The sequence below is a fragment of the Pristis pectinata genome, chromosome 26 (genome assembly GCF_009764475.1).
Source record: "Pristis pectinata isolate sPriPec2 chromosome 26, sPriPec2.1.pri, whole genome shotgun sequence".
NCBI lineage: Eukaryota > Metazoa > Chordata > Chondrichthyes > Rhinopristiformes > Pristidae > Pristis > Pristis pectinata.
The window spans coordinates 15565284-15583344 of record NC_067430.1 but is presented as its reverse complement, the minus strand read 5'-3'; the positions used below and the strand labels follow the sequence as shown (position 1 = coordinate 15583344).

The 18061-nt window shown below is 40.2% G+C and overlaps 1 protein-coding gene across 1 annotated transcript in view; it reads left to right on the top strand.

Moving 5' to 3' along the window:
• Positions 1–17637, top strand: part of atad3 (ATPase family AAA domain containing 3) — a 52218-nt gene extending 34581 nt beyond the window's left edge. Inside the window, exons 14-16 of the mRNA XM_052039203.1 lie at positions 7671–7838; positions 9632–9740; positions 15042–17637. Of these exons, the coding sequence (XP_051895163.1) occupies positions 7671–7838; positions 9632–9740; positions 15042–15218 (454 nt within the window). The 3' untranslated portion in view covers positions 15219–17637. The remainder of the gene's footprint in view (positions 1–7670; positions 7839–9631; positions 9741–15041) is intronic.
• The last annotated feature ends 424 nt before the right edge of the window (positions 17638–18061 follow it).

Sequence of the window (18061 nt, the reverse complement as noted above, 5' to 3'; positions counted from 1 at the left end):
ATTCAAGTACAGATTTAAATTATTTCACTCTATTGTAGTGCAGATTGCAGCAGGTACAGTTGCCACTGATTTCTAAACACCACTGAGCTAAGAACAGGCAGAGCAGGCTTCCGGTTTGGAGGAGAAAATAATTTTCTCTAGTCATATGAGCAAAGCAGAGAGGGAACAGATATTTTCCCTAATTACTGCCCATAATGAGGGAAAATATTGAAGATTGGCAATTGTTTATCAATCCCATCGTTAATCCATAATTTTAATTGTAAATTGAGAAACCATTTGCCAATATTTTGCTATCTGCAGTGAAGGAACTGCTACTTACGTTTTCCTCAAATTTCCTAAATCAGATGGAAAGATGATGCAGACAGCAAAACAGGAGATAAAAATTTACTCTCACTGTTGTGCAGAAAGATTGGCAAGTGTACATGAGATGAATGGAAGAACTTCTAATAGTAAAACAGAGCTTCTTGTTTTGATATAATCTACAACATTTTAATGTTCCTGAAAAATAGAATCCCCATGCAGAATTTATTTTTCAAGGCCAGAGAGGTGTTTCAGTGATGATTAGAGTTTAAATCTTAAATTACTCCTGACTTAGCCATTGTGTATTTTCAGCTCCCCAGGACTGAATTTCTTAACCGAAACATCTTCATTGGCCCTCCTCTTTACTTTTCTAATATGCATCTTAAACCCACAAGTTTCTGAACACCCACTCTACTTTCTGCTTTTACTTGCTATTATTTCATTAGGAATGTGTTCAGTAACAAAGTTCTGATAACTCTCCTATGCAGCACCTCCAGGATGTTTGGCAATGTTAAAGGTGCTTAGAAAATGCATGTTGAGTTTTTTGTTGCTCTTTAGTGCAATAATAGTGAGCAATTAGTTTAATATTATCTCATAACACTGATATGTTATTAGTTAATACTGCAACAGGGGTGGAGGAGTAGGGTATCCTGTCTGCTTCACTGACTAATAGCAGACACTGATAACATTGCCATTAACACTGCCATAAATTCCAAGCCAATTATTTATGGAGTTGGCAGTATGGACATCCCTTGTCACTTTCAATCTAGTACACCAGGGATGTGTGAATGGAACATGTGCCCCTGTAGAGTGGATGAGTCTGTGTAACTCCACACTGAGTGAAGAATAACTCCGAAGGTTCATGTCTGTAACTTACCCACAAAAACCTGCTGTTATGATGAATAAATTCCTTCATTAATCTGCGCAGGCACAAGAGGTGCAGAAAATTCTGTTTATCTAGGCTATAATCACAATACCATTGGGCTGTGAAGTATAACTGCTGTCAAAAGGACAGTCAGGTTTCAAGAAGCTCTGAAGTTCTGTAATTGCCGGACAACATTGGGACAGTAGGGAAACAAATACTCAGTTCCCGTCTTCTCGCCTCGCTCAGGCCTGATACAAAAGTGGTTCTGTGCAAATCTTCCTTGGATGTTCAAATCGCAGCCTCCAAGTGTTGGCTAGCATGTGGAAAATGTCACCAGGCTCCAAGGCTTCCTTAAACCTTGTATCAGAATATGGGTGTCATTTTGTGGTAATTATTTGGAACTTTGTCTGTATTGAGCTTGAGGGACCAAATGGAGTATTTCTGCTCATTCATATGTGAAGTAGAGGTTGTGCTTTACTTAAGAACACTTTTCTAAAAAAAACAAAAGGCCAGTTGGCCCCTGGAGCTTTCTCTGCCTTTCAGTAGACAAGGCCTCAGTGCCACTTTCCCCCCATACCCCCAACTCTTGTAATTTAAATGTTTGAGTTTCTGCCTTGAATATATTTCAGAACTCTCTGGGCTAGAGAACTCCAAAGACTCCTGGCCATCTGAGAGAAATTCCTCCTCATCCCAGTCTGAAATGAGTGACCCTTTACCCTAAAACTGTCTCCTCATTCTACAGACCCCTAATAGAAGAAACATTATCCCAGCATCCACCATGTTGTTTCCCTGTCAGAATCTTGTAGATTTAAATAAGATCACCTTTCATTCTTCTGAACTCCAATGAGAAAATAAAAATCTTTCTTCATATTGTCAGCCCTTCATCCTAGCAAACCTTCTCTGCACTGCAGACACATTCTTCTGGAAATATGGAGACCAAAACAGTGCACGATGTTCTAGATGTGGTCTCACCAGCACAATGTAAAGTTGCATCAAAGCTTACCTACTTTTATACTTGATTACCCCCACACCCCATAAGGCCAGCATTACATTAGCTGCCTTAATTGCTTGCTCTACCTGTATGCTGACTTTTCATGTTTCATATATATTAGACCCAACATTTATAATCTCACACTATTTATATAATTTGCTTTTCCTTTCTTCTAAAGTGGATAACCTCACAGTTTCCTAGATTCCCCCAAACTGTTCCCAGATCTGCCAAAATCTTACTCACTCACTTAACCTATCTATATCCCTTTGTTTCCTATACAATTTCCTAATCTACCTATTTATGTAACATCAGCAAATTGGGCTCCAGTAACACGTGGTCCCTTCATCCTAGTCATCGATATAGGTTACAAATGGTTGAGGCCCCAGCAGTAATCCCATTGGCATCCCCTAGTTTCTGATTGCCAGTCTGTTAGTTGGCCATTCCCTATCCATGCCGATATATTACCCCCAACCCCCTGCACTCTCGTACAATAACCTTTTAATGTGGCTCCTTGCACCTTATGGAAATCCAAATGCACTGCCTCTGCTGGCTGCCCTTTATCCAGCCTGTTTGTTACATCTGCAAAGAATTCAAACAAATTTGTCAATCACCATTTCCCTTTCATAACACCATGTTGACCCTGCTTGATTGCCTTCTGATTTTCTAAAGTGATTATTTAATTAAATGAGGCTTTGAAGAACAATAGAGCTACAGGGGTTCGTGACAAACTAATTTGGTATGAGAAAAGGATATGGATCTGAAGTGCGCTGAGCAGCAATCAATCTGGGCTTCCTTTTACAGAACTAATTCTGCTGTGTTAAGTTTGGTTGACAGCATCAAGTTCTCTGTCAACTAGTGTGACAGTGGGCAAAATTAGTATACGGCCAGGTTGTTCATGGATAGAATACATGAGTAAATACTCAGGAAGGATTCTAGGCCTGCAGGTTAGAATGCAAAGGGGAAGTATATATATTAAAAAATATATATCCTAGGTGATTTTTCTGTTAAGTTTTTGTTCCAGAGACATGCAAAAATAATTTAAAATGCTTCCATTTTGATGGAAAGAAAACCTAGGTGCAGTCTGGGTGGGGGCTCGACCAGTGCTGCCTGAGGGTTGGGAAGTCAGAGGTCAACTCTCTGACCAGGTAAATGTGAGTATGGGGAGGTTGTTTGTGGGCAGTGGGACAGCACAATTTGGCTTATTGGGTGGTTTTTAGTATTTTTCTGGTATTGGATCCACCTTAACGTTTATTGGGCTTTATAATTAACATTGTATTGTTCATTTTTATTCTCCCTCATCTTTATTTGAAATAAAACTACATTTCTTTCCCACAAACGTTTTGTAACTGATTTTTGCCTGGGCTGAAACCCATTGGGGTTGGGAAGGTGATGTGGTGTAAAGCCCATTCAACAAGGCCTGGAGTTGGGGTGACAAGATGAGACTTCTACAGGGGCTGGAGCTCACCCATTGTCGAGCATAGCGGAGGGATTTTCCGGAAGAGGTGTTGCCTGTTGCTCCAGGATATCATTGTGTAACAAAGAAGAGGGCAAAGTGACTTAAAGGTCACAAAAGAATTGAGGACCACCTGAATCTTTGGGGCTCATATGTGTACCTCTCATTCATAACCAATGGCCTTTCCATCATTGGCCAAATAAAAATTTCATGTACAACATTCAAGATGAAGACTAATAGTGTAGGTTTGCATAGCCTGTTGATTGAGAAATACCAAAAGGCAAACAGCTGTGTTGATACCCAGCTTGGATCATTGAGGAAGCTAACAACTGTTTAAAAGTTTGTTTGAAATATCATAATATGTCTGGTTGTTTATTTAAACAAAGTATTTGAGCAGTAACCTGTCTGCATGTAATTAATTGGTTTACAGTGAGTTACATTTTTAAAGCAGAGGATTTTATTCCTTCTGTTCCCCGTTGTTGCAAAGTCATACTCCTTTGCAGGCTGCACCTGTTCTGCCAGATCAATACCCTGGGCAGCTGGGAGTATTGACTTCCTTTTGGAGATTTTCTCCTTGACTGAGATCAGATCTATTAAGTACTTGTAAAGCTGTTCCCCCTACTGAGTCAGCAACTTTACCTGTTGTGGAACTGTGCCACACACACAGGAAAGATCCCAGATAATATCTGATGTGCATCGAGGGCAGAAATTGAAGGTGATGCACTTGACCACTCAAAGCTGAGTACAATTAAACTGGGTGCTCATACATAATCAATGACTATTAACACCTACTGGAAATTCTTTTATGGGTATTTTGAGATTGTGTTTAAACTCTGTGATAAGAACAGGGTGAGGCCTTTCTACTGTTCATTGGGGGGAATAAAGCTAATCCACCCAAATCCATATCGCCATTTTAGCCCCATTTGTCTTGATGTATATGTTAAATAGATTTTAAAATAAACAGTCCAGCTCACATAAATTGCATTTTGTGGATGACATTTTCCACATGTCCAAACTTTTGCTGTCAAATCTGGGCAAGTGCATTCTGGGATGGGCCTCAGCACTGCACCACCCGAGGCCCAGTTGCTGTTCTATTTTGAGACAGTTTTTTGAGTTTGTAACTCCTGAAGGTTCTGGCTCTAACTTTTATATTTCAAGAGCCAGTGGTTTCTCTGTCTGTCTTGTCAGTTCTGTTAATCTCTTAAAAATTTCAATCAATTATACTTTGAATTTCAGGGAATGGAACACTAGTTTGTGTAACATCTGCTCTCTGCACTCTGAGTCCAGAAATACTCCAGATGTGTTCTTATCAGGGCTTTGTCTTGCTGTAGCGTAACATTTATCCACCTTGATTTCCAGTGTTAAAACAAAACACTGCAGATGTGAGAACTTGATATTAAAGCAGGTAGTCTTGGAAATACTCACGAGATCAGGCAGCATCTGTGGGGAGCCACAAGTTAATGTTTGAGATCAATGACATCTAAGATTTACTTCAAATTTGCTTTCTAGGCCTACATTGCATTTGCTCTTTTATTTTCTTTACCCCTGTGAAACTCTTAACAATCTTTGTGCATGGACTCCTACTTAGCTGGCCACTCTTCCACCACTTGGAAAATATTCTGTCTTTTTGTAGGGAACAGCAAAGCACTAGTAAATTTAAATATCCATTGCTTTAAGCTTTCTTAAACCACTACAAGGCAAAAAGCTGTATCCCTATCCTCTTCCCCTCCCCTCCCCCCCCCACCTGTAAATTTACACACTTGCCACATTGTTAATTTTATGTTTTTATGGTGCGCACTGCTTACGTGAGCTCTGCAACAGCAGATAATTGCTTACTTTTGTAAACCTTTTCAAGCCACTTATAAGTTGCATGTGCTCAGTACTTCCTGCTCGCAGTAATTAGTTATATTCAGGCAGTTGCTTAGTTCTTATTGACTTCAGTGCCATTGATGGGCATTTTCTGTTGACTGCAAGCAAAATGCAGTTTCTTATTTTTAAAAAAATTCAACGTCTAAATGTTAAATGAAATTTCAGCTTGAAATCTACCCTCTATTTACCAAGGATTCCACTATCACCATACTTTTGACTTTCTTTTAAGATGCTCTGTTTGTGTCAACTTTGTTTTTCTCCCTCAAGCCAACCTCCACCTGTACTATCTAGGCTTCACATAGAAGTCGCTTTTTGTATGAGATAGTGGAGCATGGTCGGTGCTTGTGGAATCCACATCCCTGCACAGGAGTGAAGAAAATTCCACTTAAAAGATGCTGTGCTAAGCAATTGTATTCTAATGAATTTTTTTAATGTGAATTTTACAGTCGGATGCTTTTGTTATTAAGCATAAAGACCTCTTGTGTGTTGAATCCTGTGATATTTTTTTTTCCCCCCTTCACTGAATACTATTCTTTATCTTGCCAATCAACTGCAGCTATTAATAGCCACTTAACTGGAAAGGTAGCTATTTTATAATGTCTCAAAATGAAATGGCCCACTTGCCAGGAATCCACACTATCATTCTCTCTATTAGTGCCAGTCTTCGGAGAAAATATTTCCATTAAACCAGCAGCTTTAATGTATTATAGAACTATAGAACAATACAGCACAATACAGGCCCTTCGGCCCACCATGTTGTTCCGCCCTTCAAACCACACCTAAGACTATCTAACCCCTTCCTCCCACATATCCCTCTATTTTAAATTCCTCCATATTGCTTATCTAACAATCTCTTGAACTTGTCCAACGTATCAACCTCCACCACCACCCCAGGCAGCGCATTCCATGCACCAACCACTCTCTGGGGGAGAAACCTCCTTCTGACATCTCCCTTGAACTTCCCGCCCATTACCTTAAAGCCATGTCCTCTTGTTTTGAGCATTGGTGCCCTGGCAAAGAGGTGCTGGCTGTCCACTCTATTCCTCTCAATATCTTGTATACCTCTATCATGTCTCCCCTCATCCTCCTTCTCTCCAATGAGAACAGCCCCAGCTCCTTTAGTCTCTCCTCATAATCCATACTCTCTAATCCAGGCAGCATCCTGGTAAATCTCCTCTGCACCCTTTCCAGCGCCTCCATATCCTTCCTATAATGAGGCGACCAGAACTGGACACAGTACTCCAAGTGTGGCCTAACCAGAGTTTTGTAAAGCTGCATCATCACTTCGTAGCCTTCCACCCCCTCATATAAGTAGTTAATAAATATCACAAAAAGTAGAGGTCCCAGAACCAATCCCTGTGGGACACCACTAGTCACAGCCCTCCAATCCAAATGAACTCCCTCCACCCCAACCCTTTGCTTTCTACAGACAAGCCAGTTCTGAATCCACATGGCCAAGCCTTGGCCTCTGACCTATGTGACATATATGTGTGTGTATATGATATACCCTCAAATTTCTCCCACTATCAGTGACAGGTTAATACTTCACCAGCTCTTTTGTATCCCAAAGTGCACACTCTAAACAAAAACACAAATTTGGTATGACATTATCTATAATTCTGTTGTTGAATATTTCCAATTAATATAGGCATTGTGTGAATTTTACAATCCCCCATTATACTTATTGAACTCCCAATGATGCTGCACTTCTTAAAAAAAAAATCTTGCTGAGAACTGGATTAATATTTAAATTCATTTAATTGGGGACCAACAACAAATATCTCAGATCCAAAGCAATTTTCTCCTCAATTTTTGGTTTTCAGGCCCAGTTCTAACACTGCTTGCTAAATTCCCACCTGTATATCTTTCTGTGTGCCTTTATAATCTTAACAAAGTTAAGAGCTGATCTCAACTGCTTCATTCTGTACATCTTCTCATGAATTCTGGTGTCTGACTGCTTTGTTTTGAGCCTTTTTGTAAATCTGATATAGAGAAGGGTCGGATGAAGGATGAATTTGAAGCTTCACCCGGGGTAATTATTTCATTTTTTAAAAAAAACAAATGTGAAAAACACAGTAAAATGCTCTGCAGTGAAACACATTACAATCAGTTCCACAGTGATGTATTACCCTGCCTTGTTTGAATGATATCCTAGACCTATTTATTAATGTCTCATCTGCTTTTCCTAACAGGTTTATGCTGGTATTGGCAAGCAATCAACCAGAACAGTTTGACTGGGCCATCAATGATCGTATTGATGAAATCGTTAACTTTGGTCTACCAGGGCTAGAGGAGAGGGAACGGCTGGTTCGGTTATATTTTGACAAATATGTCCTGAAACCTGCCACAGAAGGAAAACAGTACGTGTTCTAATTTGCTCAGGAAATGATGTTTGGGGAACTACTATGCAAGCTTGCTGTGATACTTTTCTGCTTTTTTTTATGTTTTTATCGTTTTGTTTTCCAATTTCACTTCCTCCCTCCTCACCCCCATTTTAACCTACCTACCTACCTTGCCTTTAGCTACCCACCATGTGTTGAGATAGCCTCTTGCTGCTATTGAGCAATGGTTCATTGTAATTCTTCCTGAAAGATAACATCTTTCTCTGTGTTAATTGAACTTCCATTGTGGCTGCAGGAGGTTGGAGGAGCCCATCATTTACTGAAGTGTAATGCTCCACTCTGGCCTGGCATAAATATGAGCAGTCTGTTCTAATCTGTTGAATAGATAAAACTTCTGAAACTCCATTTCATTTCATACAGCCTCTTCATTTAATTCCTTAATGTCCCTCTTCCCTGTTTTGTTCTCCTGAATTGTTCACTGATGGAGCAGGAGAGTAGAGGATCTGATCTGTGCATTGAAAGGTGAAGGCAAGCATCGGGGTGAAATTTATAGCGCTCGTTTTTCACTTGTTAGTTCATTTCCACCTGAAGTTGAAGTCTCATCAAAAGGACAATGAGGATCCATATGGCTTAAAGCCTTCACACTAAAAGCTGCATTCTGTTTTGTTCCAAGAGTAACCAATGATGACTATAGCCATTTTCATTTATAATGCTTTTAAGGTAGCAAAAGTAGGTGCTTCACATGAGGAATGTCCAACAGAAAAATGATACCCAACCAAAAAAAAGTTTGAGTAGTCGGTCAAAGGATTGAGAGACACTGCAGGTTTTAATAAGTGTCATAGAAGGTAAAGTTGAGGGAGGGAATTCAAGAGCTTTGGGCATTGATAGTGGGAGACATGGCTGCCAGTGACAGAGCAAGTAATTGAGAAGCCGCAATTGGTGAGGAGAGGAGTTGGAGTGGGTGGGGGGTGAGACCAGAGTGGGTGAAAAGGATGAGAATTTTCAAATCAGGGTTTTGCTTAACCAGTAGCCAGTGTAGCTCAGCAAGCCATAGGGTGGCGGGTAGAAGCAACTTGAAGTTAGGATGCAGGCAGCAGTGTTTTGAATGTCTTAGATTTTGTGGTGAGAGCCAAACTTAAAGATCAGCACATGCAGAATTTGTGACTTCTTCAGTGGGCTGTTAAAGACAGTTTATCCCTGTTTATGAAATGCACTTCCAGCATTTCATAGTTGCAGCTTGTATAAAGAAACTTTTCCCATTATAACAGCTGCAACCAGAGACTTGAAACCGCTTGACCCAGCCAAGTCTTGCTTTGTGGTTTAAACACAATCAGGCTAACATTCAGTGCAGTCCTGTACTGTGTTCTCAATCATTTTGACTCAGATAAAACAAAAACCTGTTCATTCAGGTAGGTAGAACCTACAGAGGAGAGTTTGATTTTGCAAAATGGTTACTGTACAATTGTTAGCCATCACACCTAAAATAGACTAACTGGTCATTCACTTTAGTACTGTTTGTGGAGCCTTAATTTGCTGAACCACCCTTGAGATGATCTGTGTACAAGAAACATTCGGGCACTTGTTCTATATAGGTTACACCTCTGTTATAAAACTGCCCCAGTGGAGGAGCTGAATGCCATATCTTAAAGTACTCTGTTTTATGAGCTTAATCCCCAGGCTTGAATGTGCAGGTGCTGAATATTAAGCAACAAGAATGCCCACATGTTAAGTGAAAGTTAAACTTGAAGAAATTGGCCACCCATAAACATGTTATTCACAGCACCCAGTCACCATCTGATTTTGCTTCACAGGCGCCTGAAAGTGGCCCAATTTGACTATGGCAAGAAATGCTCCGAGATTGCTTTGGTGACTGACGGGATGTCGGGTAGAGAGATCTCCAAGCTGGGGGTGGCCTGGCAGGTATGGCTTTTATTTAATGCTCAATACATGTAGTTAAAAGCTCTTCCGTGTTTTTGTCATTCAGTCAAGAAGAGTAAATAAAGTTCATGTGCACAGTGATTAGCATTTTTCCTTCTCGCTCTCGATCCCGTGCCTACTGTTCATGTGGTGCTCATCCTCCCAAGTTAATGGTGATTAAAACAAATGGACTTTTTCAACAGTAATAACTAGTTTGGCTGTTGCTGCATATTCTCTGCCATGTATATGATATTTTTCATGGAAACAGTTTAGTTTAATCTAGAATCTCATGCAAGTGCACACTGGTTAAGTCTTCTCCCTGCTGGGTGAGCTCGCTTTAACAAAATTGAATATCTGACTGGATTCTTGCTCACACTCCATTTTGGATTAACTCTTCCCCACCTGTACCTCATTATTAACACTATTTTATGTATATTTACTGCTGACATAGATTAATGGAAAATTAATGACTTGGATCTAAAAATACCAATGCATTGGCATAAATTTCTTTTGAAACAAATGCCCACCAGCCTTAACAGAAGGAGGGCAGATTACACAGCATATTGAGCTGAATTTACTGAGAGAGATGGCCTCTGTCAAAACTGCAATCTGTTCTCCCAAGTAATCCAAAATTATTGGCTCTTAAGATAAGCATGATTGAAGGTATCTGAATTCTGAATTCCTGGCAGATCTTGCTGACAACTTCTCAGGGAATGAAGGTGACAACTTTGAAGGCACACTCCCTGGATGTAATTGTTTTTTTATTATTTCATAACAAGGCTGGTCTTCTAGTGTATAGATGTGCCATATAGAAAGAAAGCGGAATTAGGTGCCAAGGTCTCAGTATTTTGTTAAATTTAGCTATAAGATATTGTTTGTTATCTTTATAATGAAATGTTTTAAATGGTTACATTGATGAAGTTTCAGTATTCGGTCTGTGTAGGTGTCTGCTCTTACTTGCTCTGCATTGAAACAGTTGAAGTGGAGAGTTGGATCAGTATAGGAGCAGGCAAATGATTTGCCAGATCATGGATTACAAGAGATAGAGGCCACTGTTGCTTTAGGTTCACAGGTTGTCGCCAATTGCTCATTAAATGTGATTCGGTCAATTTTGCCGGACTCCAGAAATTAGACATTGCCTGCTCAAATGAGCAGATGGCGTCTGATCCACACTGGAGTTATATCCTGGACAGTGATGGATTTTTAAAATCTAAAAGGCAAGCATGTATATTGTCCCCTGTTTTTGTGTCTCAAAAGAAAGAACTTTCACTGCATACAATCATTCACATCCTCTGAGTTACACAAAACACCCTACACTCCAAATTGCTTCACTGCTGCAGTCACTTGTTTTGTAGTGCAAGCCTGTGAGATAAATGACTACTTAATCTGTTGATTTGAGAGAGAATACTCAAACTCCTCTTCACGTCTTGCATTAAGGTCTGTAGTTGTCTCAGAAGGCAGGCTGGAATTCAATGTAATGCATGAGGGAACTTCCGAAAGATGCTTTTTTCATTCTGATTCAGTAAAACTGACCACTGGAAAAGGGTAACTGATTTTCTTCCTTCATATGGGTGTAGGTAGAATCTCTTTGGCTCCAAGAGCTTGGAAATGAGGCAGTCCTCAGCTGCAGACAGGGTAATCTAATATCCAAGCTGATTATGTCTCATAACATTTCAGTCGTAAGCAGTGAAGCCCAGAATAGTTTAGCTTATGAGAGATTCATTGGGCTAAAATATCAACTGCAGATTAGCTTTTGGGTTCAGTTTAGTTAATTTTAGCTCTTCACTATTCATAACTGCTTGAACTGATTTTGTTTGGTTCAGTACTTGTGGGCACGTTTGTGTTGGTAATAAATTAGTTAGTAATTATTGAGCAATATTGGTGATTTTAATTATCCCAAAATAGATTGGAAGAAAAGTATTGCTCATGTGAAGCTTTTTAGAATTGCGTCTGGGACTTTCTTCCTGGAGCTTTGTTTTTATTCCAACAAAGACGAATTTGATTCCATTTGTGGGAAATGAATGGAAAATACAAAACGCCTGGAACTTGCCATGTGCAACATTAGGATAATCGTAGTCCTAGCTTGCTGCTCCTCAATGACAAACCTTCCCAGCTGCAGGTCAATACTCCTTATGTGGTTAAATATAACATGTACAACATTTCAGCAGTATTGTATAACAATCTCCAGAGTCAGCCACTTGTGTAAAAGCCTGTGACGTGCTCTGGGTGCTTGTACGTCCATTATTTTAAAATGTTTAGTGCCAACTCCCCTGGGCATATTCTGGCACTTTATAAAAATCATCAGCCTCTGCAGACCATGTCCAATACTGTGCTCATTGGTTGCTTTGCAAGCTGAAGTCCGCAAGCACTCATGCTGGCCGCATTTCTATCTAAACCCAGTGAATCTTATCCTGACATCAATACCAGAATTACCACTGATTGCCATTACTGCAGCTCCTTAATGTCCTGTAATGAACTAAATACTGAAGAGTCTTGTGATGAGCATCTGTCTTCTTACTGCCAGTAGTGGGAGACAATTGAATGAACAACATACAAAGCCAGCAGTTCTGATAATGGACACTGACTTCTTCATGCAGTTGTTCTGGTTGCTTTTTCCAAATTTTGACCCATTTAGTAGAATATTTTTGAGGCAGAGGGAAAATAGAAGAAGGGATATGGTGCACAGCCAGAATTTAATTCTCTGTACCTGATTTTTTTTTTTTTTGTTTTGTTTTTCTTTTTAAAATGTTGGATGTGAATGCCTGCCAATGAATGAGCCAGCACTCTGGGGAATGAATCAATGAGAATTTAGAGCTAGTGTTTAAAGACCAGTGTTCTACTAGTGACCATCTTTACTCTGAAATCTAGTTCAATATTTCATCAAAATCGTTTCTAAGTGAAATGGCTGCCTTCAATTTTAAATGCACGTATTGATGCACTGTTTGGAGTTGTAATTAAAGCAATAAATCGTGCAGCATTTAGAGTTGTTGACATGATAAACTGGTTTTTCATTGAACTGATCTCCTATTTAACTTTTGTCCATCATAAACTGAAGCAAATATGTCTCCAAGGTATGTCAATGCACTGCCCAGCATGGTACTGAGGTATACACTGCCCTTTCTAGTGTTCAAAGTTCCATACTGTATTTGTATCTGTATTGATTTCACCTGGAATCTGTGTCCAGGTCCCAAACTAGAGATAACAATAATCGGTCTGTGTTTCTGCTCTTCATGGTGCCATGTGAACCCCTGCGCCAAAGTTTTTGGATGACATGACCCGGTTGCGGCTAGTGCTCTCCAGTTAATTGCTTACCTAGCAGGTTCATGTAAATAGGAAAAGCATGGCTCAAGTGAATCCCTTACTGGCTGAGATGGGAGCAGTTATAGTGGGGACGAAGGAAATGGCAAAGAAATTAAACAAATACTTCGTCCTCACAGAAGAAGAACCAGAAAATCTTCTGGAAATGGTGGAGAACTATTGGTTGAGTGAATGAGGAGCACAAAAGAAATAGCCTTAGTAAAAACAAAAATTAATGTTAGAGAAACTAATGGGACTGTGAGCAGTTTAAATCCCCAGACCATGATAGCTTGAAGAAGGTGCCAGTGGAGATAATGGGTATACTGATTGGCATTTTGGAAGATAACATAGATTCTAAAACCCTTCCCACAGACTGGAAGGGAGCAAATGTAACCCCACTGTTTAAGAAAAGGAGGAAGAGTAAAAATTGGGATCTATAGACCAAATACCTGACATTAGTATTACAGGAATGGAAGTAATTACAGAGATAAGATATCTTTATTAGTCACACGTACTTCACTGTGTGTTTTGATGTACATCTTTGCATAGAGTGTTCTGGGGGCAGCCTGCAATTGTCGCCATGCTTCCGGTGCCAGCATAACATGCCCACAACTTCCTAACCCGTACGTCTTTGGAATGTTACAGGACACTTTTTTAAAAAAGGAAAGAATGGGTGGAGTCGAAATGTATTTCTGAAAGGGAATTCATATTTAATGTTTTTTGAGGTTATAACTTGCAGAATGTGAGGTGATCTCACTGACATGTACAAAGTTATTATGGAGCTTGATGAGAGAGAGGAGCAGGATTAGACCATTTGGCCCTTTGAGTATGCTCTGTCATTCATTAAGATCATGGCTGATCATCTACCTCCACATCATTTTCCTGCACTATCCCTTGTCCCTCTATTCCCATATGTATTGTACTCTGCATTGAACCTACCCCACAATCTGAAACTGAGAATTCATCCTTCATTATCTTGTCTACAAATGCTCTATGGCACTATGTAAACTCAGAAGAGATTAGATTCAAAATTGTATTCCAATTCCTTGTTGTTCTTCAAAAGTTAGAACTGAAACAGGGCAAACATACATTTTTCCTGGCTGGGGAATGCACATCAGGGTCACAATCTCAAGGTAAAGGGCTGATCATTCAGAACAAAGATGAGAAGAAATTACCCAGAGGTACTGAACCTTTAGAATCCTCTTCCCAAGAGGGCTGTGAAGACTCTGCCTTACCTGCTGGGCATGTCCCATAGCTCTGCTATTTGCAACAAATTTAAGCTTCTTTGTCTATGTTGCCACCTTCTAACTGCTCCTCCATTGGCCCATTTGACTAAGCAGCCCCTGCAGTTTATCCTATGGTAACTCTGGTCTCTCTGTAGCACAGATATTTCCTTCGTCCTGTACATCCCTCCACCACCACCTTCTCTGCAACTACCTTTTTATTTAATCTCTTCCCTGGTTCTGATAGTGGGTCTCCAACCTGAAATGTTAACGCTTGCCTGTCTCTCTTTCCTTAGATGCTGCCTGACCTGCTGAATATTTTCAACATCTTCTGTTTTTATTTCAGGTTTTTAACATCTGCATTTTTCATTTTCTCAGATCTGTTAACACTGGTTCCTTCTGGCCTATTGGTTTGTTTGAATCCAGCAGCCTCTGGGGCTTTGGTTTCACTCAGTGGACTGGGTGGTAACTCCCTAGCCTGGTACCGCTGCCACCCAATGCCTTCTCTCAATTCTTTTCTGATTCATTTGTTTTATTAAAGGAAATGCAGTGGGATGAACAGAATGGGAAATGGGTCAATTCTTAAATTGACTAAAAAGGTTTCCTTCCAGTAATTCTCGCTTCTAAAACTTGTGATTTATCTGAGAGTCATTGTCTGGAAAAACAGGTCCTAGGTGGGCAAGTTTTTGCTTTTTAAAAGAAAATTTTAAATATCTGTTTTAATTTTATTTGTCCCATGTTTTAGTGTATTGTTAGTAACAGATGCACTTGTCCTGTTGTGCAGGCTGCAGCATATGCCTCCGAGGATGGTGTCCTGACTGAAGCCATGATTGATTCCAGGGTGACCGATGCAATTCGTCAGCACAAGCAGAAAATGGAGTGGTTGAAAGACGAGGGCAGAGAGAAAACCCAAGGCACGCAGCAACCTTTGCCTTCCCTATCAGAGGGTACACCGGTGTGAGTGTCCGATGCAGTGTCTGCACCCTGTAGCTGGGCCAGGAATCCCTGAATTCAACTGCTGAGCACCAACGTAAAACGTGCGTCAGTTTATACTGTCCAGTCTTGAAGGTTATTCACCTCTGACTGCCCAATGCTTGAGTAACTTTGCATGTGGCTCTGACCCAGAACTGCAGTCAGTTCCTGTCCCATTTGACCTGCATCGTGCACTCAGGCAGACGTTTTCAGCTGAGGACATGGCTTGTTACAGAGGAAAACAAAGGCAATGCTGTGTGTCAATCTGTCTCAGCAACTGAAGTATCTGTGTCCTGCCAGAAAACTCCTCACAGCTGCTAGGTATTCAATGTGGACTCTGGGCTGGGACAAGATTGTAATGGTGAATTCTGCAACTGAAAGACGTTTTGCATTGATGTGAGTTTGATTCCTGGGTTCCTTTCTCAAAACGTTGATCTCTCTAATTTGCAATTGGAACCACCATGCTCAAGACCGAATCCCTTTGACTGCCTACCTCAGATGCATTTCTTGAAATAAACATTTTCAGTAACTTTCCAGTAACTGTTCACACAGATCATGGGATTCACGTTGTACAATAGTGCATTAGTGGTAGGACTGGGAAATCTTTGGTTTGGAACTGAACAGGTTATTCAACTGAGTTTTACTCTGAGAAATTAAACCCATTATAAGTTATTGAACCTTATAAGTAAACTAGGAATGAGGACTTCTTCCACGCAGAGTCCAACTCTGTCCGCTTGTCAAATGTAATGGCATATTGTTGAGACGTGTTGACTGACATAACCCACTGGAATTAAATGAGACTGCTGGCCAGATCCTGTTTGTCTTGCTCTCATGTGGATGATTATTAATCCATCTAGTAATCGTATGATCCTAGAATTCCTGCTGATGACATTATTGGGTCAGATTACCAACTTCCTTATTTAATCCTTTCCATTAGCTTCTAAATAAGAGCTAAAAAAAAATTAGATTTTTCAATCTATTAAAATTGTTTAAATTAAACATTTAATTTATCCCTTTTCAGTTGGAATAACTTTAAAGACTTTTCACTGCTGGTGAATTATTTTGCAGGCAAACTGATTTCTAGAAATAGAAAACTTCATTCTTATTTCATAGGGTTAAAATACTGCGGTGTCTCTTGTAGTTCTGTGCCAACCCAGCTGCTGACTACTTTGGACCAAAGCCAATATTTAAACAAAATATTAACTTAGAACTATTCAATCACGGTGAAAACCCATTTTTTCCCCCTCATTCTTGCCTTGTTCCTGAGACGGTCTCTTTCATCCTGCACCGTATCCCTCTCAAGTTGCCCACTTAATAGCGGATAGAGGTTAAAGCTGAGATCCATTGATCTTTAGTGAGAATATATTTTAGTGTGGAAACTGGTATAAAGTTGAATGAAAAGGCAATATCATGCACTGAATTTCTGAGTAAAGAAACACTTTGCCCTCTTCCTTCCTTGCTGGTGGTGAAAGGTTTGAGTCAGTTGGCAGCTTTTGATCTCCCAACCTGGAGGACTTCCAAAAGTTTCTGCCCAGAACAATGTACTGGGGGAAGAAATGACTTGTTATGGCTTCAGCACATCCCATTCAATTGGCAATAATAAAACAAAAGGATTCCCTTTTAAAAGGGAGAAGGGAACTGGCTCTCGGTGTGCTGATACCTACAGATCTTGTCCAGGGTTCAGTTACACAGAGCGTGGGAAGGGTTAGTTATGGAGTCAGCTCTGAGAATGCTGAGGCAACAGTTTGTGGTTTCCGAAATCCAACAGTTTCATCCTGTTTAAACCAATGACTACATATGGTATTTGTTGATGTTGAGCTAAGTACAAAGGGCCTAGTTTTGGATCTGGCATATTAATCCTGTAAATTATGGTTATTTGCCTCTATTTTAAAATAGTAAAGCTTAGCCCTCAATGAAAGGTCCATGTAATCTGTAAATGGATCTAAGTAATGCTTTTAGTGACCTCTTGTCCTCTTTTTATATTCCCCTCCTCCCCCCCCCCCCCCCCCCCCCCCCCATGTCCCTACCTCTCTCTCTGGAATGTTCTGTCCTTCCCAGTGGCTCTAGAATGGTTGGTGCTGAGCTGCCATTGAAGACTGTAAACTCCATTGAAAGTGAAAGTACAGCAGTGTACTTTGAATCATGTTTGGGCAAGTGGGTGGTGGGGTTTCTGATCTGCTGCATATATTCTAAATGCTCTGTTAATTGTTGAAGCAATCCTAATAATCTTACAGTGGGAAGCCATGTATTTCCTTTTGTATGTTTTTAAGTTGGAACTGATTCAGTCTTTTTTTTAAACATCATCACTATATTCCAACATGGAATGATTTCAATTTGGTAAATCCTTTTTTATTGGATTAAACATGTAAATCCTGCTCATCTAATAAACTGAGATTATAACATGTTAGAATGAGAAATTGAGAGAGGTTATTTTGTAAGGGGGGGGGGAAAGTTGTTTCTTGTTGAAAAAGGTGCTTGTCATGCAGATTGTTGCTGTTAAATATGAAGCCTATTTAACATATTGCATCCTGATGGATTGGTGCAAAGTTGAATTTCCCACAGGTAGGATACAGGAAGGATCCTTGCTGCTATGCCTACTGCCGATGAGATGAATCTTCCTTCAAAATACATCTTGGCTCCATGCCAATTTAATGTAGGGTCTGCTGAGACCTTGCTAGAGGTTTCCACAAGCTACTACCAAATGGGGCTTTCCATCAGGTCATGTGGAAATTAATCAACGATGAATGGTGGTGCTGTTGTAGTTTTCTTCACTGACTTCTGCCTCACAGAGGCTAAATGGCAGCTCTCACGCCTCCCTCCGGACCACAACTG